Source organism: Phlebotomus papatasi, chromosome 2 (assembly GCF_024763615.1).
Source record: "Phlebotomus papatasi isolate M1 chromosome 2, Ppap_2.1, whole genome shotgun sequence".
Classification (NCBI taxonomy): domain Eukaryota; kingdom Metazoa; phylum Arthropoda; class Insecta; order Diptera; family Psychodidae; genus Phlebotomus; species Phlebotomus papatasi.
In genome coordinates, this window is record NC_077223.1 from 41,418,457 (window position 1) to 41,442,832 (window position 24,376).

The 24,376-nt window shown below is 37.8% G+C and overlaps 3 protein-coding genes across 6 annotated transcripts in view; 2 read left to right on the forward strand and 1 right to left on the reverse strand.

Moving 5' to 3' along the window:
* Positions 1-1,679: 1,679 nt before the first annotated feature.
* On the reverse strand, positions 1,680-9,255 carry LOC129805047 (structural maintenance of chromosomes protein 5). Its single transcript, XM_055852860.1, has 5 exons — positions 8,981-9,255; positions 7,422-8,918; positions 2,331-3,501; positions 1,985-2,260; positions 1,680-1,927 (listed from the first exon to the last, which is right to left on the reverse strand). The coding sequence occupies exons 1-5, from the start codon at positions 9,034-9,036 to the stop codon at positions 1,811-1,813; spliced, it is 3,117 nt and encodes a 1,038-aa protein (XP_055708835.1). The 5' UTR covers positions 9,037-9,255; the 3' UTR covers positions 1,680-1,810.
* Positions 9,256-9,286: 31 nt separating this feature from the next.
* Positions 9,287-10,312, forward strand: LOC129805048 (translational activator of cytochrome c oxidase 1). Its single transcript, XM_055852861.1, has 3 exons — positions 9,287-9,519; positions 9,572-10,083; positions 10,151-10,312. The coding sequence occupies exons 1-3, from the start codon at positions 9,327-9,329 to the stop codon at positions 10,265-10,267; spliced, it is 822 nt and encodes a 273-aa protein (XP_055708836.1). The 5' UTR covers positions 9,287-9,326; the 3' UTR covers positions 10,268-10,312.
* A 102-nt stretch (positions 10,313-10,414) lies between these two features.
* LOC129800302 (probable lysine-specific demethylase 4B) overlaps positions 10,415-24,376 on the forward strand; it is a 33,211-nt gene continuing 19,249 nt past the window's right edge. For all 4 annotated transcript variants that reach the window (XM_055844585.1, XM_055844583.1, XM_055844586.1 and 1 more), the window contains exons 1-2: positions 10,415-10,628; positions 19,818-19,977. In XM_055844585.1, coding sequence (XP_055700560.1) covers positions 19,843-19,977 — 135 coding nt within the window. In that variant the 5' untranslated portion in view covers positions 10,415-10,628; positions 19,818-19,842. The remainder of the gene's footprint in view (positions 10,629-19,817; positions 19,978-24,376) is intronic.

Here is a 24,376-nt window from a genome sequence, read left to right on the forward strand (position 1 = left end):
CAGGGTTTTCTACAATAGGACTGTAAGGCCGCGGTAGAAGGAAGCGATGAACGTCTCCATCCATGTACAAATCTACATCTACATCTACCATCCATTTGATCCATTGTGATAGAAATCGCTTGTAAAAATCTTGTAAAATCTTGTTGGCACACATAAGAAAACAATAAGATGATTGCCTACTCTTTTTGCCATAGGGAGGAGTACACTCAGTCCCGGCATTATGCACTTCGCTTCGGGATTGTGCACCTGGCGGAATTATGCACACAATTATGCAAGTTTGCCTACCATTGGGAGTCAATTTATGAAATAATTTTTGAAATACGCCTGAAGCCTCATTCACATGATAAAAAAGTGCATAAGAAAAAAATACATAAAGCAAAATAGAGCAATCTGATTGGTTGAGGCTTACGCACTTTTGCATAGAAATTTTTCATAAAGATGATTTTATATCTCAATTTAATTCCCAACTGTTCCCAATTTCAAATCAAATGCGCTCGCGACAAAAATCAGCTGTCAAATTTTCGCAGTTAACAAACAGTAATCGTAATTTCTTACTTGTTACAACTAGTGAGAGATTTTCCCCAAGGTTCTGCGGCTCAGGTGCAACTTCTCTCCGGATGCGATGATGACACCACACAAACTTCCTTCAAAATCAATTCCGGACACTTCAATTCTTGAGTTCTCGTGGAAAAACAGCAGTTCTATTGTTGGAGTGGTTCTTCCATGTTTTGCTGATGGTCCTGTCCTGATTCCTCCGTGTTCTTGGGTTATCTTTCGGGATAACATTGTGCTCCACATGACACATCTCAAACTTGAGTCTTTCTGTGCAATGCACACACATTCCACCAAGATATCACACACGAGGGCAATACTTGGAATCCTTGGAATACTCTCTGCCCAAATATTCTGTATTTTTCTCTCCTCCGTAAATTTTTACTCACGAAAACAAACAAATTTGCTTCACGCGCACCGCACAATTGATTTGACAGCTGATTTTTATCGCACGCGCATTTGATTTGAAATTGGGAACAGTTGGGAATTACATTGAGAATGACAAAGTAAAATTTCTCATGCAACTTTTCATCATGTTAATCCAGCTTGAATACTAATTTGCGACGCGGGAAATTTGAAAACATTGTGCTTCTTTTTTAGAACAAAACTTTAATTCTTTTATTAAGCGGGTGTCGAGGTAAATTGAGGTTATGTGTTATGAAAATTGGTTTTCCGATTGTGGCGCCCCTAGCGTTAGTCCTACGAAGTTGATATGTTCTAGAAATCTAGAAAATTGTAGCACTTCGCGAGACGATTTTACGCCCTTACTCGTCAAAATCGGTGAAATAGAACCGGAGAAATGGCGTTTTGAATTTCGTGAACTTTGACCCCTTCTGTCTCCGGTCATATTGTAAGACCTTTAAGTAAGGTTCTAAATAAGACTGGGAGTCCTGGGATTATGCCATTTTGAAAAAGAAAAAGAACCAATTTGTAAAAAAAACCCGATAACTCCATGTTGATGTTTATCATCCTTTCGTCACTTAACTTTAACCAAGTTCTTGAGTGCTCTTTATTTTCAAAATCGAAAAGCTGATAGAAACACTTTAGCATATTCAGATGACAAGAATCAACCATTTTAACAGATTCGCAGTCCATTTAAAATTCCAGTAGTAAACACAAACAAAAAATTGTATTTTATTTTATTTTTATTTCAAGTTGAGACAGAAACGAATAATAATAAATTTGTACATCATCAAAAAATAACATAAATTCAAAGTTTAATGACAGCAAAAAAAAGTTTATAAAGTTCAGTTTCAGATTAAGTGCAAAGCATGTAGTTCTCGTTGCCCAAAAACATCACAGGACTTGCAACGTGGGGACCATTGAAGATGCAATGGAAGACCATGTAGTCGTTGCACTTCAAATTGGGAAGAAGCTGTAGAGAACATTTAATTAGATTTTCCTAACAATTAAAAAGAAAAACTAATCGAACCTTTGGAGTGATGAAAAAATACTGAGACATTCCTGACTTGGACGTCTCATCCACGAGCATTTCGAAGATCTTCCGTTCGTTCTTGGGATCCATGCCCTGATTGATCTCGTCGACGCATCGGAATGGCACTTGCGTTAGTTGTTGAAGAGCTAGAGTGTATGTGGCAATGGCCACAGTTCGCTCTCCGCCCGACTGGAGGAAGCTATTGAGCTGCTGTAGGGCTTCATTATTGCGATAAACTACCTTGATTGATATTCCATAGGTTGAGTAGGCGTACTAAAACAAAAGAGACAGCTGTCAAAAACAATCATCTTTTCGATTGCAAAATGTGGAAAAGAAAACCCACCGGACTCTTCATAGTCAACATAACTTCTCCAGCATACATCATGGACTGCATAAACCTCGAGAATTTGGTATTGATTTGGTCAACAACCTTAATAATCTCTGGATACCATGATTCATGGAGTTCTGTAATCTTCCCTAGAAGACTTCTCTGTCGAGCACTGTCATTTGCTATCTTCTGATTCAACTCATCGATCTTCTTCTGACGCGCTTCAAACTCTTCAATCACGCGTTCATTGTGACCTTCCATGCAGTCCACTTGAGCCTGAAGCGAACCAATCTCCTCCAGTAATTCCTCAATTCGCCCTGGAAGTGTCCTGAAGTGAACGATATCCTGATATTTTGTGTCTGCGGGAAAGACAGCCTCAACAAGGCTCTTTATTTCGCCCTTTTTGTCACTAATCTTCCTCTTATGACCATCAATCGTAGTCTTAATACGCTCTACGAGCTTCTGAGAAACTTCAACAGTCTGCTCAGCTTCGCAGAGTTTCTTCTTCAAATCGCTATTTCCAGAATTGAACCTCTTCAGATATTCACGATTGAAAAGGAGATCTTTGTCAAATTTCATGTACTCAGCCACCTGATCAATTTTGTCTTTTTGCAACTGGAGTAATTTCACCAAGGAAGCCTTCACAGATTCCTTACACTTGATCTCCTCAGCCTTTATGTCTATTACATTTTCGCGGATGTCTTTGATCTTCTTCTGTTGAGCCTTAACCCTCTGCTGTACTGTTGTCATATGCTGCGTCTTCACTGTAATCTCCCTCAATTCAACCTTTACATTCTTCGCCTTCTGCTCATTGTATGACAACTTGGCCTCACACTCATTAATTTGATTGTTCATTGCATCAGATCGTCTAATCAAATGCTGCAGTGTCTTGCGTTCTTCCTCCACTTGCCTCTCATCCAATACCTGCCTCATCATATTATGGCTTGCAATTTCATTGCAGGTGGTCGATGAGGCTGAGGAATACTTCGACTTGGCCACACTGTATCGATGGTCAGGCGTAAAGAATAACTGCAACTGACCCGCAGCAATTATTTCGTCAATCATATCGGAAGATCGATTGGTGCCCACAGGAATATTGTGAACATTGTAAATCTGGCAGATGTAGTTGAGAATAGGCACTGGGCCCTCAACCATATCCAAAATGTACTTGGTAAAACCATAACGCCTAGATGCAAAATTAAAGTGCTATTTTTAATCGAAATAGTCTTGGAATTATTGTGTATAACAATTTGCCAGTGCCGCCCTTTAGGAGGCATTACAATCGATAAAAAGACGAGATCGTTAGCTTGCTCTCTTAAGAAAAAAAATCACAGATGTCAAGTGGAGCTGTCAATTAGTTCTGACGTATTTTGCAAAGAATGTTAGGGCGATGAGTTATTTCTGTGGGAAAGTGTCTTTGTGTCTTTGAAGATTTGTCTTCGAGAACAAAAGATGAAAGCAACTTCGGAGAAAGCGACGCTGATCAGTAAACCTTTAGCTCTAGAAAGAGGAAACACCCTAAACCTCCCCTGGTGCCCACCGCCGACCGTTTCGGTACCCTGTCTGATTCACATGTCTCAGACGACGATCAGTGGATTACAGAAGTCGTCAAAAAGTGAAAATCAGCAAGAAGAGTACCTGCCATCATCCTAATTCACAACAACGCCGGACAGTTCCAGGGAAATCTTTTCTAGGACATCAAGGACTTCAAGGATCAAGGATCACTGTCGAGTAAGACAATCGAAACACCTCGGATGCTGCTCGGCTAGGCGGTCTCCAAAAAAGAGGAACTTAGCCATTCCACTGATTCATGGAGGAAGAGGACAAATTATTTAAGTGTCTCCTGTTAGTAATCTACGGGTACAAGAAAGAGGAGATCAAGGAGCTTCTCAATGTCCAAGAGATAAAAGCCCAGAAAGTGGTGATTTTCAGAACCAATCCAATGAGAAACATTCAAGACTGTGCCTTTATCGTGCATTTCAATACAGAAATTTGCAAGCTCCAATGGATTCCAAATCCCATGGACATGATTCTGTAAGAAGGGTAACCTAATTAATTGACATCCAGAGATCAACAGATGAACAGAAATAAAACAGCTCTCATCTTCATTAGGAATACAAGATTACAACCAATGATGACATTTCTATGAGGGGTTATGTGGTCCCGCCCGGCGACTTAAGCCGCAGATATACCTGAACCTGACACAATCATTGAAAGAAACTGTGAGACGACGAATTGTGTCACTATCCGCCGCAAAAAAAACTCAGCTTCGTAGTTGAAAAAAGGAAGAAGAACCGCTCGCGCGAAGATCAAGCGAGTATCATAGGGCGTGATGTCCCGAAAACATCTAAGTGTATAGAGGGAATAGTTGACCTTACGGCAAATGGACGTGGCATGATCAGGCCATGAAAAAGTTGAGTTGAAGATTAAACCAAGGTTTTTTACTTGATCGACGAATGGGATAATTTCACCGTGTAGGTACAGTGTGGATAGAAATCAATCGAGACTATTTTTCAGAGATTACGATAGCTTGGGATTTTTTAGGATGTAAAACTAGTCCATTCAATGATGCCCAGTGCTCAGTACTGGAAAGATTTAAATTCTTAAGATTAAAAGCTTGAAGAGGACTGGAAGGACCTCCCTCCACATAAATTTGAAGGTCATTAATACAGATGAAATAAGCAATTTAGCAGGATTGATGGTAAATCATTCATAAAGAGAGAGAATAGGATAAAAGAGGACCAAGAATTGAATCTTGACCAATGCCCATACTTAAGGGAGAAGGTGGTGAAATATCCTCACCAAATTTGGCAAACTGTCATCTTCCTGCAAAGTAAGATCGAATGAGGGCAACTGCTGAAAACGATAATTTGAAGAGCGCGCTTAACTTATAGCAAAGGTGTGGTCGTGAGGAAGACTATCAAAGGCCTTTGTGAAATCTAGAAGAACTAGTATCACAAAACGACCTTGATCTAGGACCATAGAGATGTCGTAATTTAAGAAGGGCGTACGTAGTGCTGTGCTGTGACCCTTTCTGAAACCAGACTGGAAGTAACAAAGCAAACTATTGTTACGAACGACGGGGAGTGGGTACCTCTAATTCGCCTTTAAAAACACCCTGACCCAAAGTTTCTCGAAACTGGAGCCAAAGCGGAGGGTTGGACGATGGAGGGAGTGATGAAAAACGCCCAGTGAGTCCTTACGGGAATTTTTATTTCACAAACAGCCTGGTACAGCCCTGCTCTTTCTAAATTATTGGAGGACGACCTTTCTGTCTTCTCTGAGTCGGAAGCGGTTGATGGGGATCTTGGTCACGTCTGGCCACAATTCCTAGTATGTCTCTGCTGTCTCTGGGAAGGTGTCTCCGCTGGCCACCAAGTCTGGAATGCCTCTGCTGGATCACAAAGATTGGAGTGTCTCCGCTAGCCACCAAGTCTGGAATGCCTCTGCTGGATCACAAAGATAGGAGCGTCTCCGCTAGCCACCAAGTCTGGGATGCCTCTGCTGGCCACCAAGTCTGGAATGCCTCTGCTGGATCACAAAGATCAGAGCGTCTCCGCTGGCCACCAAGTCTGGAATGCCTCTGCTGGATCACAAAGATCGGAGCGTCTCCGCTGGCCACCAAGTCTGGAATGCCTCCACTGGCCACCAATTCTGGGATGCCTTTGCTGAATTACCAAGATTGGAGTGTCTCCGCTGGCTTCTGCTCATTGGGCAGCCTCCCGGCGTAGCAATGGCTCGATCCACGCTGACTGCTGATGTTGGTGTTGGCCCTCTGGGCTGCTTCTCCTTGTGCTGGTCCTCTTGGCAGCTTCTGGGTGTGCTGGTCTTCTTGTCTGCTTCTGTTGGCTACTGGTTGTTCCTCCTTGTGGTATTGCTCCTTCCTGGGGCTCCGAAGAATTAAACTCTCCACCACCGAGCAGCTCATTTTATAGTGAAATCCTAACGGTTCCTTTTGCACTGAGCCCCACTCTAGAGTCGAAGCACATGTGGCACCATACACTCAAAATGTGAACAATTTCATTTTTATAAGCGCCATCGCGTGGCAACCACAAATGTTTTGGCGCCAAATTTTAAATAACCGGCCTAGCAAATGTGACTGCTATTCCCAAAAAGAGCTTACTACGTAACACTATAATCATAAGATAAGAAATTATTATCACCAGCCGTGACTGACGGTCGTAGACCAAGCTTATGAATATTACTCCAGAGAGTTCTTGGAGGAAGTTTCGCATTTGTTATTAAAATGTTGCTTCTTTCGAAATTTAATAAGGTTACGAACTTTATTACGCAACTTTTTGAACAGAGCCTCGTCACTGGAACTGCCTGAACGCTTCCATCTTTTAAATGCAGAATAATGAGAATGATATATCGGGCACTTACTACTCCATCTATCGGCGGAGTCTAGCGATTTCAATGCTTCTGAAGTTAACCGTTAGAGCACCCCTCAGAGTTATCACCCCAGCTGAACAGTGGTTGGCACCGTTGACTTAGAAGAGTCTTCATCAGGACGGGCTTTCTCCCACCTACTCCTCTAAGCTCAACAGTCCTACTACACTATTAGAATTACTAAACAAGGTCAAAACCATTTAATGAAGGGCCATATGGGTCAGAAGACGGAAAAAACGGAAAATGTATTGGGATTGGGTCCCAATCATTGGGACCGATGCAGTCCAATTCACAATTGCAATACCTTTAAAAATTCCAAATTTGACCAAATCCGTTGAAAATAAGGCATTCCAGGGTGATTGAACCTCGACCTTGAATAATCCAAGATGGCGATTTTTCCGGTGAAAGATGACGAAGAACGAAATGTTCAGCTAGACTACCTTCAAAACAAGGGGGTGAGGAAGTGACTTGGGTAATATGACGCTAGAGAATGTAGACGTAGACTTATGGGAGGGGTCACCGAAAACCAGAAGTCAATATCTTTTGCCGTTTGGAAGCTATGATTAGAAGTTGAAAAAAATTGGATTGTGGAAACTGCTCTCTCGTGGAATTTGAGCAGTTAAAATTTTCGAAGTGGGCGTGGCCTAAATTATCTTGGGCGGGGCTTATCAGGGAAATACGGTAATACCTTTTGAAAAATATTTTGAGTGGACTAACCTGAGATGATTGATGGGAATGCTGGGAGCGAATTTGATCTTCTCTGCTGGATCACTCTGGACAATGTTCACGGAGAGTTTCATCTCGTGCGTGAGCTTCTTCACCAACAACTTCATGTCGTTCACGTCCTCACACACGAACGCCAATAAATCCCTTTGGCTAATAATATTTTCCAGGAACTTCCCATCCGCTAGATTTTTGAGTTTTAGCTCCAACAGGATCGGATCATAAATTGTGCCCTGGAACATGTCACGGTTGTCTTTTAGCCACATTACAGCTTTGTACATGTCCGGAAAGCGACTTTCCATTGCTGCTAGATGCTGCTGCTCGGCACTCTGCATCTTCTCCAGTTTTCGCTTGATGCTGTTTATCTCCACTCTGACCTCCGTCTGGAGAGTATGAGCGACTTGATTGCGTTCCTGGAGTAAGGCCTCGTTCTCCTTCTGAAGCTCAGCAATCTTCTGGTCAAGTGATGCTTTCTTGGCATTCAAGGTGCCCGTTTGGGAAATTGATATCTGGAGATCCTTGAGAAGTGCCGTGAGGACGTTGGTCTCCTCAGCAATGTCAGATTCCTGAGTCTGGGCCTGACGTTTGACATTTTGGAATTCCGCTTTAATCTGTCGAATGGCATCCATCTCCTTTTCGGTGTCCCCATCGAGATTGGCTAATTTTGAAGAGATTTTCTGAAGATTGTTCTTCTGGGTAGTTCCGTCGCTCTCGAGCTTCTTGATCTGATTGATAAAATCCTGACTTTCCTGCTTTATTGGCTGCAATTTCTTCTCATTCTCTTTGAGGCACTTTTTGGCATCTTCCAGATCTTTATTGTAGTCCTGCGTCTTGGCTAGGAGTTCTTCAAGCTCCAAATGACTCTTCTTGATTTTGGCCACTTGAAGTTTCTCCTGGAGTTGCGTCCTATGACTCATATTCTCAATTCGCACCTTCAATTGCAAATTCTGAGCTTCTGCCTCCTTCAGATCTGCCTTCCATTTGGCCAATTCTGCCCCTGAATTTCCCGAATCTTTCTCCATCTCCTTCAATTGCTCAAAAATCTCCTGAGCTTCTGAATCACAAACAGACTTGACGGTATTGATGAAGATCTCTTCCGGATTCATCTTAGCAAAGTCCTGTACACGATCTTGTGGCAGAAATTGACACAAATTGTCAATCTGGATATTGTACTTCTTGACTTCGTCCAAATAGGCCTTCTGGGAGACCTTCTTCTTGTCCACTTTGAACGTTCCGGAACCAGTGTTATCAAACACCCGGAAGAACTCAACCACATTCTTCTCATTGTCCTTGTAAATATCAATTGAAATTGCTGCTTTTGTCTTACCATTTTTGATGTAATCCACCAGAGTTTTGCCCCTGGACAGTGTCTGACAATTTCCGCCCATCCCAATCACAATCGCAGCAACAAGTGTAGATTTCCCGGTCCCATTGGGACCGAGAATCACATTGAGATACGGTCCCGGAGACACTTTAACTGAATCATAAGTGCTGAAAATAATAAATCAGACTCATTAGTTTCCGCTTGAGATAATTCTCTATCAAGGAATTACATGAAATTGTTCACAGTGATGGATTTAATCTTTCCTCTCCAGTTGCCCTCAGCCATTTTTGAGGTTAGATCATTGGGGAACAGAAAACCAGCCCAATTACTCTCCTATCAATAGGATTTTCTGTGTCAATCTTTATTAATTGTGCTAGGCTACCTTTTCTAATGGAATTCTTAAAAAAAATTAGCAGAGAATCTTAAATTTTAGGAATCTTTTCAGAAGCTGAAAACAGGGTTTTGCGCGTTCTACGATTTCGACACATTTCGACAATCCGATATATCGAATAATCAGATGATATCGGCGATATGATGACATAACCTAATTTTTTCTTCCCTGTCGTTTCCCAAAGATGATTTTAGGAAGTTTACTCCTGAGAAATCTTGCCTCAAAAGTAGTGACAATAAGAGGAATCCACACGGGAAGTTCAAATCTAGCCGGACACTCAAAATGGGCCAACATTCGCCACATAAAAGCTGCAAAAGATGGGCAAAAGTCGCTTCTGTTTGCCAGATTCAATCGTCAAATCCGTCTGGCGATCCAAGGTAAAAGCTTCCCGGAATTTCTCAAAAATCCATAATAATTGAATTCTCACAGAGGGCAAATCCCCTAATCCTGCAATGAACACACTGCTGAGGCAAACGATAGATGTGGCACTGAAAAAGCAAATGCCAATGGCATCGATTCAAGCTGCTATCAAAAAAGCTTCTGGACAGGGAGCAGAGTTCCGGAGGCACGTCCTGGAAGTCAAAGTCGTTCAGAATAAGGTCTATGTGGTGATTGTCCTGTACACAGATACTCCAGCTCAAGCCAAAATGAACCTATCGACGATATTGAGAAAGGTTGGTGGAACCTTTGCCGACTTGAAGCATCTCTTCACTGAAACGGGTATGATTGTGGCAATTGGCCAAGAAAAATCCCCAGAGAAACTCCTGGAAGACGCCACAGAGCATGCAATCCTCGCAGGAGCTGAAGATGTGGATATTCTTGATGAAAATGAGCAACTGTTGAATTTCACGTGCGCTCCAGCTGAAATCCAACGAGTCCGGAAAGAATTGGAGGATCTCAATTATGAGATTGAGAGTGCTGAGCATGTCTACATCCCCCAGGTAATGAATACATTACTTTCCAGCCAGTTTAAATAGCATTTTTGTGCATTCTTTTGAAAAATTGCAGATGTACACCATTCTGAATGAGGCAGAAATGACTGCTTATAGCAAATTCCGGGAAAAATTGAAGACCATCGATTGCATAGATGATATTTTTGATAACATTGAGGATGCTTCAAGTTAACAAAAATGTAAATAAAGTCAATAAAGTAATTTTACTCATTTTACTTGAAAATTTCAATTTGTAATTGGCGCCAAATGAAATATCGATATCTAGCGGTGATATTTCCAGCGATATCTGCAGAATATCGCCAGAAACTTGCAGTCTGCAGGCATCAATTTTATTTCAGTCCATTTTTGTGTGAAAACTTCAGGAAGCCTTTGCTGCGTTTGTGCATTGAAAATCAGTGAGAAAAATGTCTCGTAATTATTCAAATTGTGTCTCAAGACTTAAATGAAGGTTCTAGAAAGGTTTCGGTGAAGAAAAAAGTGCATAAACTCTAGAGAAAAGTGCAGAAAATAGTGCAAAAGGATAGGAGCAAATTGTAAGTAAAGACCTCCATTTTGTTTCTCTTGAAGTTGTTTCAGAAAAAGCAATATTATTCGGGAATAAAAATGTCTATTGGATCCCAAATAAGCTTTACTTGAAATTAGGGATGTTCTTTACCAAATTCACCATGTACTTTAAACGATAGAGAGGCTGAGGGTTGAGAAAAAGAGGTGAAAAAGTCACCCTGAATTCGCTATATACTTGCGAGTTGAGCATACATATATTGTTGGTCACGTAGGCCTCTGAGCATAGTTCTTTTCATTGAAGAATAGACCCGGTGAGACTTTTGGAAGGCTCCTCTTTCAAAGCCTCCTTGATCTCCTTGAACACTGAGAATAATTTATGAAGCAAGAACTTGTACAAATTTAATAAAATGATCAAATTGCTCGATTGATGTAATTAATCTCAATAATTCAAGTGATGAAATTTCTTTTGAATTCGTGGTTAAGGTTTTGTTGCTTACAGAATAATTGATTCATTTGGTAATCACAGGATCGATGTAGAAAAGAAAAATAGTACAGTAACAAATAGCTCTTTTGTTTCGTTTTCCGCGAACTATACAGATAATAAAATTTAATTACATGCATGAAAAATTCGCTGAGTGCTCGAAAGGATTGAACGCATAAAACTTGGGAAGTATTTCTTTTAAAATAAGAATTTAAACATTTTTAGACCGAATTTAATATATTAACCATGCATCCCGATTTTGTAAACGAATCAGATCAAAGCCATTTACATTAATAATTTTTTGAAATTCACAACAATAGAGAAAAATGAGACATTTTATCTGTCAAATTACAAAGGTATGTCTAAGATTTTCCACTAATATAGTTATATATTTTTTTTAAAATAGTTTACTAAAGAAAAAAGTCGAAAAATACACAAATTTAATGGAATTTATTGTCACGTGACTAAAAACTATACACAGAAGATTTCTCAAACTTGGATATTTTGAACCGAAATGTCATCCGAATTATGGAGAAAATCGGACGTGAAACCCTTTGAAATCTCACAACTTGTTCGCCTATATAATTCACTCGGAGTCAGCTAAAATCCCGAACGCCAAAATCCCGAAAGTCAAAATCCCGAAGGCCAAAATCCCGAAAAGGCCAAAATCCCGAAAATCAAAATCCCGAAGGCCAAAATCCCTAACGTCAAAATCTTTAATGTCAAAATCCCGAATGCCAAAATCCCGAAAGTGAAAATCCCGAACGCCAAAATCCCAAAAGGCCCAAAATACCGAATGTTCAGAGTCCTGAAAGGGATGAAGTTATATGGAGGATAATGTGTAGAATAATTTCCCAAGACACAGAAAATTTCTCTGCCTTCAGCAATCGCGGGTGCAATCGTGGGAGTAGCTATGACACTTTTAAGAATTTCGGATTTTGGTTTTCGGCCTTTTTGGCGTTCCGGATTTTGACTTTCGGGATTTTGGCGTTCGGAATTTTGGCTTACGAAATTTTCGCTTTCGGGGTTTTGACCTGAACCCAATTTCCTTACTATATAATTCGCTCAAAATTATTGTTATTAACAAACAAAACCACTCAATAATGAAAAATTACATCACAATTAAGAAAAACCATAGCGTATTTGAGCATATTTACAACATTTTTGATAATTGTGAAAAGTGTCAACAAACTTTGTTTTTCAAATTTAACTGCCGCATGAATTAAAAACTATTTTAATTTTAAGAGAACCGAGTTTAATTATTCATGGCTGTGGCATATCTTTTAGTTCAGAAGAATTCTATGAAATATAAATTCACATCCCTTTAGTTCTCATACGTTTTGCATGTACATATATCGCAGTATTTGGAACTCAAATTAGATTGAATTAAATTGAATTTATTGTCATATTCAAAAGAAAAATGAGAGCGGAAAAGTTGAAGATACAGTAGAGCCTCGCTATAGGCCATTTTTGGTTCCAGATTTGACACTTGGGTCGCACTATATAGTCCATGTCATTTTTTAAAATTATCAACGACTTCTCGTATTGAAATTGCTCGACGGCTTCCACTTTCTTTGCGATTGTCGTACTTGTTCTCGCTCTCTTCATTATGGATCACAATTATCTCAACTATTCAATAAAGTTTGTCAAAAATATTAAAATAAAATTTTGACAACATTGCATGTCGCGTACTAAAAAACATAACCTCAGTATTTTGAAATCAACGGTCGATAAATTGTGGACTATAGAGCGATGGCCTATAGCGGGGTTCTACTGTAGATATAAGCAAAACAATGAAGAACGAAAGGGATATTTATTTCGATTTCATAAAATGTTGCTGATCTAAAAGGTGTACCGGAGATTATTTGACCGGAAGCATAGGCTTTATGCCTTTCAATCTAAGTTGTCAATTTCCATTAAAAAAATCAATTTAAATTAAAAAAAAAACAATTAGTTCACGTCACCTCGCCGATTATGATTTACAACTGATTTGTATCAAAAATTTCAATCACGAAAACAATACGTTTCCTAGAATCATAGCTGTTAGAAAACAATATCATAAAGAACTCATTTCAAAGAACTTTTCTAAACTCGCTCCGGTTGCATAGGCTTTCAGAGTGCATGCATTTAGTGAATTTCTCAAATTTTAATTAGTATACAAAAGCACTTGTCAAGTCAGATAGAATTAATATTCATAGATTCTATGTTTATTATTGTAACTGCATTAATGGACATAGAATAGGGGAAAAAGCTCAAAAGAAGCTCATTAAGCTCAGAAGTAGATGCGTGAGAAGAGTGAAGAGTTAAATTAGTGAAAAAGAGAAAAAAATACAAAAGAAGTAAGTTATTTAATAGAAAGAAATTAGATGAAATGTAAGAGATTAAATTTTTATAGGAATCCAGAAGAAAGAGAGGAAAGGGAGGGAATTAGGTTTAGGAAAAAGTTCAAGGTCTAAATGGAGACTGTAAGTGCCTGTAGCCATAGTTTTTTGATTTTGTTTTATATTAGAAAATGTTATATTTTATTCCATCAGGAAAAGCATTGCCTCAACTCTTGTAACTACACCTGAAAATCATACCCAATTGCCCTCAAACCCCCTGGAATTCTCAAATAAATTAAAACCCAAAAACTATAGAAAAAGTATCAAAATTTAAATCAGAGAATGCCACAGAAAACTATTCCCACTTTTCCACGCACAGCATGTCTAACTCAAAGAGCTAAGGATTACTTCTATCTAGAAAGTCAAAAAAGCGTAACGTGGATTCAAATTATCCCATTTTGCTTCATTCATATCTGGGAGGTAATTCTGGAACTCTGTGAAGTGATCACCTGTCAAAATTGGTGAACACTTCACTAAAGTGATCGCAAAAGAGATTCTGTAACTTGCGATAGCTTCACGTGCAGGGATCACTTTTAGGTTATGTGTTTCACTTGTCAATTTTTCGGTGAAGATGATGTTATCACACCGTGAAGCCAGTGAAAAATAATTTTCATATTCAGTTTGAAAAACAACACTACATTATTTCTAATATTCAACTCTAGTGTTTTCCATACTTATTTAGTTCAAATATTCATGAAAATCTTAAAATTAATGAAAATTTCAACACATTTCCTCTTCGGTTCACGCAAAGTTACAGAATAACTTTTCTAGCAGTCGTGAAGGGAAGCTCGTGAACCTTTCACTTCGTTCACTAGTGAAGCGTTCACCGAGTTAGAATTCCCTCCCTGGAGTGTTTAAAAATTGAAGATCGGTTTCGAAAGCTAAACGAAAAGACGTAATCACAGCAAACAGACTGGGCTTTTCTACATGGTCATTGCTTTTTTACACCTTCATTGCTTTTTTACACGTGGAAAAACTATTCAAAAAATTGCGGCATCAAACCAATTTTTGCATCAATTTGATCTTTTTGCGTTCTCAGACAATATTCTGTAAAAAGAAAATGATATTTTAGTAAAATTAGCCAAATTTAAATACCTTGAACAAAAAGCAAAAAGCAATTGCCCGGTCAATTGCTTTTTCTTGACAATTCCATATCACATAGTCCGTTAACATTCTCTATTTAAATTCACTGTTCAAAATTTCATCGACCACCCAACGAAATCAGCTGATGCCAGGAAAAATCAAAACAAAGGAAATTTTACTCATAAAACTCTTGTGAAAACTTTTGAAATGTATTTAAAATGAGTCTAGGCATTAGTGAAATTAAAGTTTAGTATAAAATGCATCTGAATAATGTGAAATACATTGTTTTGAACAACTGAAAATATTTCCCGCCTTGTACATTTTACTTACACTGGATGGCGCTGTTCTCAGTGAGTTATCTTATCGAAACCAATGAAGGTGTCGTATCACTTCTCCATTGCTTCTTTGAAAATCGATTAAAAGAGCAATGGCCCAGTCTATTCGATGCTAATATTTACTTCTCGTTTCGTTTACATGATGGCCGAAGATACTTTTTGTCCAAATTTGAATTGTCTCGAGCGTTTCGAGTGTCTAAATATTTCAATTTTCCATGTTGTGAGAAAAATCAAGACAGTAAAGACTTTTGGTAAAGTTGGTAGTAATAAGGAGTAAAATGTGTAGTGTATAAAAAACATAAATTTATGGAGGGGTCATCGAAGTCAGCAAGTTGATATCTGTTACAGTTTGGCGTGTAAATCACTTACCGACATACGGAAAAATGGATAATTGTCGTGACATATATTGCTGTCTTTCTCTTTTTTGTTGAAATAATCAAAAAATAAAATTCTGTTTCATACTCTTTTACTTTCAATTACATGCAATATCTGCCAAATCTTTAAGCAACGTCGTGATCGAATATGTGATAAAGATGAAAACGACTATTAGAAAACACTACAAAAATCCATAGGAAAACGCTCACACTCTTAAAAATAAAAATAAAAACTATTAACCTCTAATTATTATTCTCGTTATTTCTCTTTTGCAAAAAAAATAAGTTCTCTCGTTATATAAATGTTAATGCTATTATAAATCTCACTTGAAAATTTACATCTTATCTGTGATGTTTTATATGGCTTTAGTTGGAATAAATTATGATGGGAATGGGCTTCTCCCTTGCGGAAAGGTTTTTTTTTATGTCAAAACTTGAAGGCTTCAAAGAAGTAAATAGTCCTCTTCGGGTTTTCTACCTGGGATTTCAGAGGGACAATTCACATAGCATTCTACATCCCTTTGACGAAGTATTAATGCTCTCTGCTAATAAATCTGATTTGAGGGAAATTTGTAAAAATTGTAAAAAGGAAGAAAAAAACAGATTTCCATGTGATTTCGCAAGAGTTACAAGATACAACTTGTGGTCTGCGAATGTTGACCTCTGTATTTCGCAAAATGATGAAATAACGTGAAATTTTTCAGTCCTTGCGCGTTTCTAGCATCTTCCCAAGAATCAGGAATTTGGTCCTGAATTTCACAATTGTCTGATGGTGCAATAGTCTGTCTCTGTGCTTCCAAGGATCCACACATCAAAAGAAGGCTATTATCAACGCGCCAATAAAAAGAGTATTACTCAAGAAAATTGTGATTTCTATCAAGAAAGTCGCTATTGCTGTTAATTTTCATTGAGTGTTGTGTTGGTCTGAGAATCCAATGAATTTATTGAAGATCTCGCTATTATCTTCAATTAAGCTAAAATCCCAAAAGAGACTAAACGTTTTCGACAACTGAAGAAGCTGCGGTACCAAAAAGACTGGACCCTTTCTGAATTAACTTAAACGTCGTGGGTTCCAGACACTCTGACATCAAAAGTACTTTTGGTCCAATCATTCATATTATAAGTCCATTCCATATCGAAATACCCGGAATAGTGTGTTTTGCCCTCCAAAACGATTATTCATATTTCCTTTATTATAATTTAATTTTTTGAAAAAAAAGAGATGAAAATGCGAAAAACTAACCTAAAACTTGTTAAACGTAATTTGTGTAAGCTTGCATAAATTTTTTAGGTTAATATTTCGATCTGTCTGCTGTGTTACTGAAATGTAAACAAATAACGGTTCGACTAACCAAAATCATTGTGATTGCAAAGGAAAATGTAAACAAAACACATACATACGTAATAAACAAGCCTACTTTGACACATTCATATGCTTCATGTATTGCCTGTCAAAAGTGCGTCGGCAAAAACGATATGCCCTCCCGCGTCTTTGCGACTGTCTCCCCGCGAGCACCCAGCAAAAACCAACAAGAGCACGTGTTACATCGCAACACTCTTGCTTCTCTTTTCTTCACTCGTTCTATTGCTTACAGGGTGGCCGGTTAACTTTGGCTTCGGGTTTCACGCTGTGGATTGCGACGGAAATTGTCCTTGTTTTTCTTTGTCTTTTATCGGGTTTTTGTCACTTTTAATTCATTAGACTTTGATCTAATATGAAAATTAGAGCAAAAAATATGAAATGTAAAATTTTTCTCCAAAATTATCTTGGGAAATAATTACCGGGGCAATGGACTACGGAGAAAAATCACAACAATGCGTTCCTTAAAGTAAGAAAAGAACTAGTTTTGAAAAGAAAAGAGAAAGAAATAGGTGTGATTAGAAGGAATCGCACCTAAAAATTGTTTTCCGGACATTATTGGGGAAAAAGTTTAAATAATAATGATAATAGTTTATTTAATCACAAAAATAGAATCATCCCACTTACAATTGTGATAAAAAAATAAATGCAAAAAGAGATACAGAAAAAGATGAATGACAAAAATTGTAAATCAGGAATGTTCAAGATGCGGAGCGGGAAAAAATGCGAAAGAATTCAATCGATATTACGTCTGTTTTAGAGAAAGTATATGTGTGTTTCACATTCACAATCATCATTATCTACAATAAAGACAATGAAAACTCACAAAAAAGGAAAAATACCAATTTTACGCTATAATTAATCAATCTGTGATCGGTAAATCAGATCTTTTCCTTCATAACTTTGTAGGATTGAATTTAAGAATCCTTGTTATTTTCCTTTTGGGTTTTAGAATGGGTTAACAAACTTTTTTGTTAAGCTGATAAGGCAAAATGTATGAAGACAGTAAGAGCACTCTGTGAACGAATTTCTTGTAATACATCAGTTATTATGACGTAAAAAGGAGATTTCTTTACATTTCTCTATTCCTATGCCGAATTTCAATCTGATAGCTTTTACCGTTTTTAGGAATTAAGTTCTTAATGATCTAAAGAATGAGAGAAACACTAAGTACAGTAATTGTAATCGCAGATGATAAAGGTATATAAATAGAAAACAAAATTGTCATATAGCTCTCTCTTTCTCTCTTTTCAATATAGAATGGGGTATTATACTTCTCTTTCTTCTAAATCACAATAAATAGAAAACTTCCCAAAAAGACCCTTGAAAAACGTTTTATTTTACAAAGCATACGTATAGAGAAAATATAACCTCAAAATTTTAATAATTATGTAAAAATCAACAGAAAAGCAAAATGTTTCATTGGAGGAAAGTAAATTCTGCTTTTGATGAGTTTTTGTTGTCATTCCATCGCTATACGCAGAAAGGCTCGCTATTGATGACGCTATGCCTACACACTGATGATGAACTCTAAACAAGTTTTTCCTGCCTTTCCTGCCTGAAGAACATTCCGTAAGGATTATAAACAAGAAAAAATCATTGAAGGACATTTTTAAGGTCAAAAAAATTGTTGTCGTAAGAGAAATTTTTGGTGCACCCTGTGGCACAGTTTCGTGGAAAGAAAGTAATTTAAAATGATTTGATCCTTAAAATATAGTGAAAATCCTTGATTCTGATGGATTGCTGTGAAAATGGGAGGGGCATGGTGGAAAACGGCATACTGAGGCGTCTTCACTTAGCAAGCGTGCTGAGGTTCCGCTACGGTCCTCCAGGTGGCGCAGCATGTTCAATCGCAATCTGAAGCGTTTTTAATGTTTCAATTAGTATTTAATGATAAATATTTGTAAAATTTTGTTTTTTAAAGTTTGCTTTCAAACACATTTTGAACAATGCACCTCGGAATCAATCAAATTAACCCATTTGTACTCAATTCCAAATGCAATGCATTTACTATTGGGAAATTGTTTGTTTAATGATTTTCCGAAAATAAATATTTAGGTTATGTTGGGTATACATCAAAAGGTTATAAATTGATGAGAATAATTGAAGAAAATAGAAATTTAGCGATAATTATGCATCTGTTCCATTTGATTCTGTATTTCATTTACTATAACACACAATACCAATACTATTGGAAAGGGTTCCGCGCGTAGCATTTTGGTCTGTTGTTTTTTGTTTCTTGGCATTCACAACGATGTTATAGGGCTTCTTGACGTTGCTTAGTTTGCCGATTGGGTTTTTCAAGAGGTCCTTTTAACAAAACTTTTAATTGTAATGAATTTAATCGGAAAATTCTTATAAGTTAACAAGCAAGGTCAAGGAGGAAAATTTGATGATATTTGATGTCTGATTACAGAAATCACACGAAAAATACCTTTTGCAGTGTTAAACAATCCTTTTTGTTGCAATGTTTCAATAAAAATATATAAATAGACATTCACGTAAAACAAAAACAAAACATGAATGTATTGAGTGAAGCAGAGAAAGTCTCCTCAGCACCGTACACTGTTTTAGCATAGACACACTTTAATCTCGTCAATCTACTCAATATGATTATTTATGTCTAAGAATATCATAAAAAATGTAAAAATTTCATTTTTGGAGTAAAATAATATCCGGGAAGTGCATTTCATGTTTTCCGGAAATTTTCGGAAATTTGTGTATTTTTCAGAAAATACCTCTATTTTGATAAATTTTAGTACACATACATGTTCTAAAATGTTTTTAAAAGAAATTTTAGTTTTTCCATGCTGCAAAGAAAAAGAAATTACTGTGAGATAGTTAAAGGAGATTCAATATAAAACTAGAGATGCTATATGTTCGTGTGTGGCGAAAGACTGGGTCAAAACTACACTGAAAATACAAAGCACCACACGAGTGGAATTTTTCTCGCTTTGTGTTCATATACCTATCCTATGTAATATGCTCATATTTAATGCTTCATTCATTGGTTAGAATAATGCAAAATATCGGATTTTTTTGTGGTTTTCCGAAACAATGTTTTTCCTTGCATTCGCGATATTTGGAAGAGCTACAGAAAATTGAGCTCAATAGAAAATGTTTGTATGTAAAAACACTTTATCAGTGCGCAAGTTTACAGTGTAACGTGTTCGTCTAAAAATGAGAAATGTATTCCTTCGACAGATAACACATTCAACGTGAACGTTCAATGGACAAAATGGCAGAAGATTACCAGATTCCACGTCTGATGGTCTTCCGTCCAACATGGGAAGAGTTCAAGGACTTTGGCAAGTACGTTGAGTACATGGAGTCTCAGGGGGCGCACAAAGCGGGTTTGGCAAAGGTACGTATTTGAAGGTTATAGATATTTATTCCAGAATATCATCTCCATCCAGGACAAAAAAGGATAATACAGCAACACTTTCTCCGAATCCTCCGGTACTCCATGGGTTATCCCATAGTCTCCGGAAGGATCGGAGGAAGTGTTGCTGTATTTTTTTTTAAAACTCCGATCCAACGGTCAGCGCCATCTCTGGCGCAGTAGGGGGAAACATGTCTAGTCATATTACTCGGCTGTATCTCAAATATTGCCGGCCTTCATTTTATAATGTGTTTTGAGACGCGACCTCACATTACTGATCGACTGCAAAAGGTCAAACTAACAAAGGTCAATTTGTATATTTATTTTCGCATGTTCGATATTTTTCTTGTTTTTTTTTTAAATGTTTTTTTTTTCTAATCTGTATGTTTCAATATCCTTTTATTTCGGTAAAATACGACGTAGTTGGGTTTACGCGAGATAAACTGATTTTGTTAACCCATTGGCGTTTGAAGCAATTTTGCGTGTGAACTGAGTTGGAAAGAGAAGTTGAAAGCGTCAGCAAAATCGATTTTTTTTTGTCAACAACTTCTCGTCTTACGAATATTACGAGGCTATCATTTTTTTTAGTAAAAATACCAAATAACAAAATAAAATATTCCCTAGTCAAGAAAAAATCAATTTTATGAAGTGAATATTCCCAGAAAGATCCATATTGAAATTCTTGCCGATTGTGATGAAATACACCACTACAATATATCTATACGAGATATACTAGCAGTGTATATGAATATTGAGGGAACAACGAAGCACAAAGAAATAAAGCTGAAAAGACGATAAAATGAGTGGTTGGTGCAGTTGTACCATAGCTCTGTTCATATTGAGTGAGGGGTTTCCACTCTCTCTGACTCACATTTTTTTCCATTTCATACGAGGTTGCTTGTACATGGGCGAGTCGATTTTGAAACAGCGCATGTATATAAATGTATATAGATCGTTTCTATGTGTTTTTACTTCTGCTCTTTGCTCGGTGTTTTTCACTTGAGGCACAGCCATATGCTGTTGTTCCGCCTTTCGCATTACTAAAATTAAATTAACTCGTCAGAGCACGACAGTTTTGCGGAGTGTTCGAGCTTGTGACGTTGATACTTAGTTTTTACTTAAAAGTGGCCACTCATATGATTCTTTCAGAGACTATAGACGTGTAGACTTTACTGTAGGAACTCTTAAGTTTCTCAAAAGTACGCTACTTTATTTTTGAGTAAGGGAAAGTACTCTACCTTCAAACGTTCATGCCTTCGAATAATGTGAATTTTCTTTTAGTTTTCCTTAAGAGACTTATACATTTCTATTAAATGAGACGCTCAGAGCAGAAGTGGACTGCTTTAATAGGGAAATGCATACAAAGGAGACCACTTCTGCTCTGAGCTTCTCAACTCAAATATTAGTTGGCTTATCGTCAATTGTTGATAATTTCGTGATAATTTAGTGTAAACCTCATACGAAACACAAAAGAAATTCACATTATTCGAAGGCATGAACGTTCGAAGTTCGAAGGCAGTGCACTTTCTCCAAGTCACAGAGACGGAACCAAGAGCGTTATGAGCGGATTATAAGAATTTTGGTTCTATAATGCCTTACTTGAAGAATTCTACAAGATTAATAATAATAATAATAATAATACTGGCACAACATTCCATGAAGGAACTAGGCCTTCCCACAAGGGGATTTCTAGACAATTATTATTATTTTTTTCTTACACGGAATGAGGTTGTCAGTCCCATTCCCGTGGAATCAAGAGCAGTGAAGCTCACTGGATGCAATCCGAACACCTTTAACGCCAGAAATATTCCTGGTGACCTAAAGGGGATTCGAACCCGGGACACTTGCATCATAGAGCGAGTGCTCTACCGCTTGAGCCATTGAGTGCAGGCAGTGCACTTTCCCCTAGTCACACAGACGGGACCAAGAGCGTTATGAGCAGATTATAAGAATTTTGGTTCTATAATGCCTTATTTGAAGAATTCTACAAGATTATATTAGGAAAAATATGCTTCTTGTGAAGGCTTCCTAAACAACAACTCTCCTTACTTAAGTTTTGAGGACTTCGTCCACTACAGTCTTTCACCTCGCCTGGGTATGCCCCCTCCTTGCTGCTCTGGATTCCACTAATACACTTCCTGGGTATCTTCTCCTCTGGTATTCGGCAAACGTCTCTGAGCTAGCTTAGTCTGCTCACCTGGATAGAGACAACAATGACGGTCTCCTCATAAAGCTCCTTCTGTTCATGGTTCACACTTGTTTGGAATTTCCTTTTAGTTGTATCATGAAAAAGGCCTGAAGACAAGAGTCTCAAATATCATCAGCTTCTTTTCTTCTGTGCAGTTCAACTGTGCCATTTTCAGTTTCAGACCATTACATAATGAGTAGTTTAAGAAACGTTCTTTTATGATCGGAATATCAATAAGAGTGAAAAGTAGCACCTACTTCCGGCTTCGTTCGTACTTATCATATTTCGTTAACCTCTATCCGGACTTCGTGTTCGGTTGCAAGTTGCAAGCTACGAGCCGAGTTACTTGATGAAGTTTTTGACAACGTCTAAATACCCACTCATCAAGTGGTACATATTATTTCGTTTAGCGGTCTAACTGGTATAATTGTTTTCTGAACTTTCGGAAACATCTGAAAAGTAATTCAAGCAATTTTCCGTGCATGCCAACTGTGATTCGGTCAGTTTTCGAGGGGTTTCATGTCTGCCAACTTAAGGCAGTAGGCATATGCGAAAGAGTGGTAAGATAATACTAGTTATCCTTGGCATTCTCGCAGTACAGAAAGTGTTAATCATATTTGTGACATCACGGTAGGGTGCAGGTTGTGGGAATGATACAAAAGTCGACTTATTTAGGGCATTTAGGGATCCTCTGTTGATTTGATATCGTTCTCTAATCGTTTGGGTCTTCTTTTTTGGTGATAAAGGTAAAATACCTGCCATGTAGTCGGCCGATTCCACAACTGGACCACTTTAGTTATTGACTATAAAACGTTAAAAAATGGTTAAGTCATTCTACCGACAGTGTTGAGGAACAGACCGACTTGAAGGCACTTTACCTTACCAAAATGCTGAAGTGTTTATTAATATAGTCCGCAGACCTCAAGTGGTTATCTAAAATATTTTGATCTTTGATCTCTTTGACCCTATTGATGGTCATACAAGAAAACGGCTCGAGATCCTTTTTCAGAAGTTGTGTAAATCGCAGTGATAGTAAAAATAGATATCCTACTTAATGGAAAATTTAAATTTCGAGTTATCAAAAAAATAATCTAGGGCTCATGACCTTCCATGTGTAGAAGTCAGTTCTTCTATAAAGTGGTAACGTCATAATTTTTAAAATTCACGAGTTAATTCCCCTCACTAGAAGGGACGGAGAGGGGAGAATTCGTGGAGATAGGGAGTCAGTCTTGGTCCGAGCAAGGAAGAGGATGTATCGGGCTCCGTGTCCTGGGTCTGATAAGGTGGATAATAGCATATCCCAAGGTCCAGGGTAACATATGTTCCTAATAGTAAGTCGTCCTTTGCATATTGCCTGGGTCATTGCAGTGGATCCCGTCCTATCCGAGGCATAGTGCTTGTGTTCGTAACAATCTTGTTTTTTACGATAAGGGGTTTTCAGTCCTTTGCCCAAGCCTCTTTAGAAGGACCAGATCCCTTAATCGTTAGCCTCAGATTTGTGACTTCCCACTGGAGTTAGTTACCCATCTTCTTTCATTCATCTGAGTGTACCGGGGCCTAGCAGGCAACTAGTCCGCTTGAAGGTCAACATAAGAATTGAGGGAAAGAAAACGTATATATTACATAACGCCCTCCCCCATTTTAATCCTACCATAGTTAAGCAGGGGTAATTCGTATTAGATTGCACCAAGAAATGGAGCAACTCTATGTTCAATGCGACATTGCTGTCTATATCCGGGCGAAACAACTGAGCTGGCTCGGTCATATGCCTCAAATGCCAGATAGGGTAAATTAAGCTAATTCAAAACCTGCTTCAAATGGAAATTTTTCGCTACTCCAAATGGAAACGTCATTGTTTTCACGATAAATACAGTACTAAATTATTATATTTATATGTTTTCTATACCTCTGTTGCATTATTTAGTTAATTTTGCTTCAAATAAAGTAAAAATCCATTCTCATTCACAAATTTTAATTTGTTAATTTCTCAGAAAAATTAAACGTGTACATTTTCACCATCGAATTTTTCATCGATCGACCATGTTTTCTAATGAAAAACACAATAAAGTCACTGTTGTTTATTCGTTTTGTTTAACATTTATGTCATATTTCTGGCTAATTTTAGTTAAATTAAGTTGTAATCTTTATTGTTAATGGTGCGTGAAGTTTTCAAATTAAATAATAACCTATTTC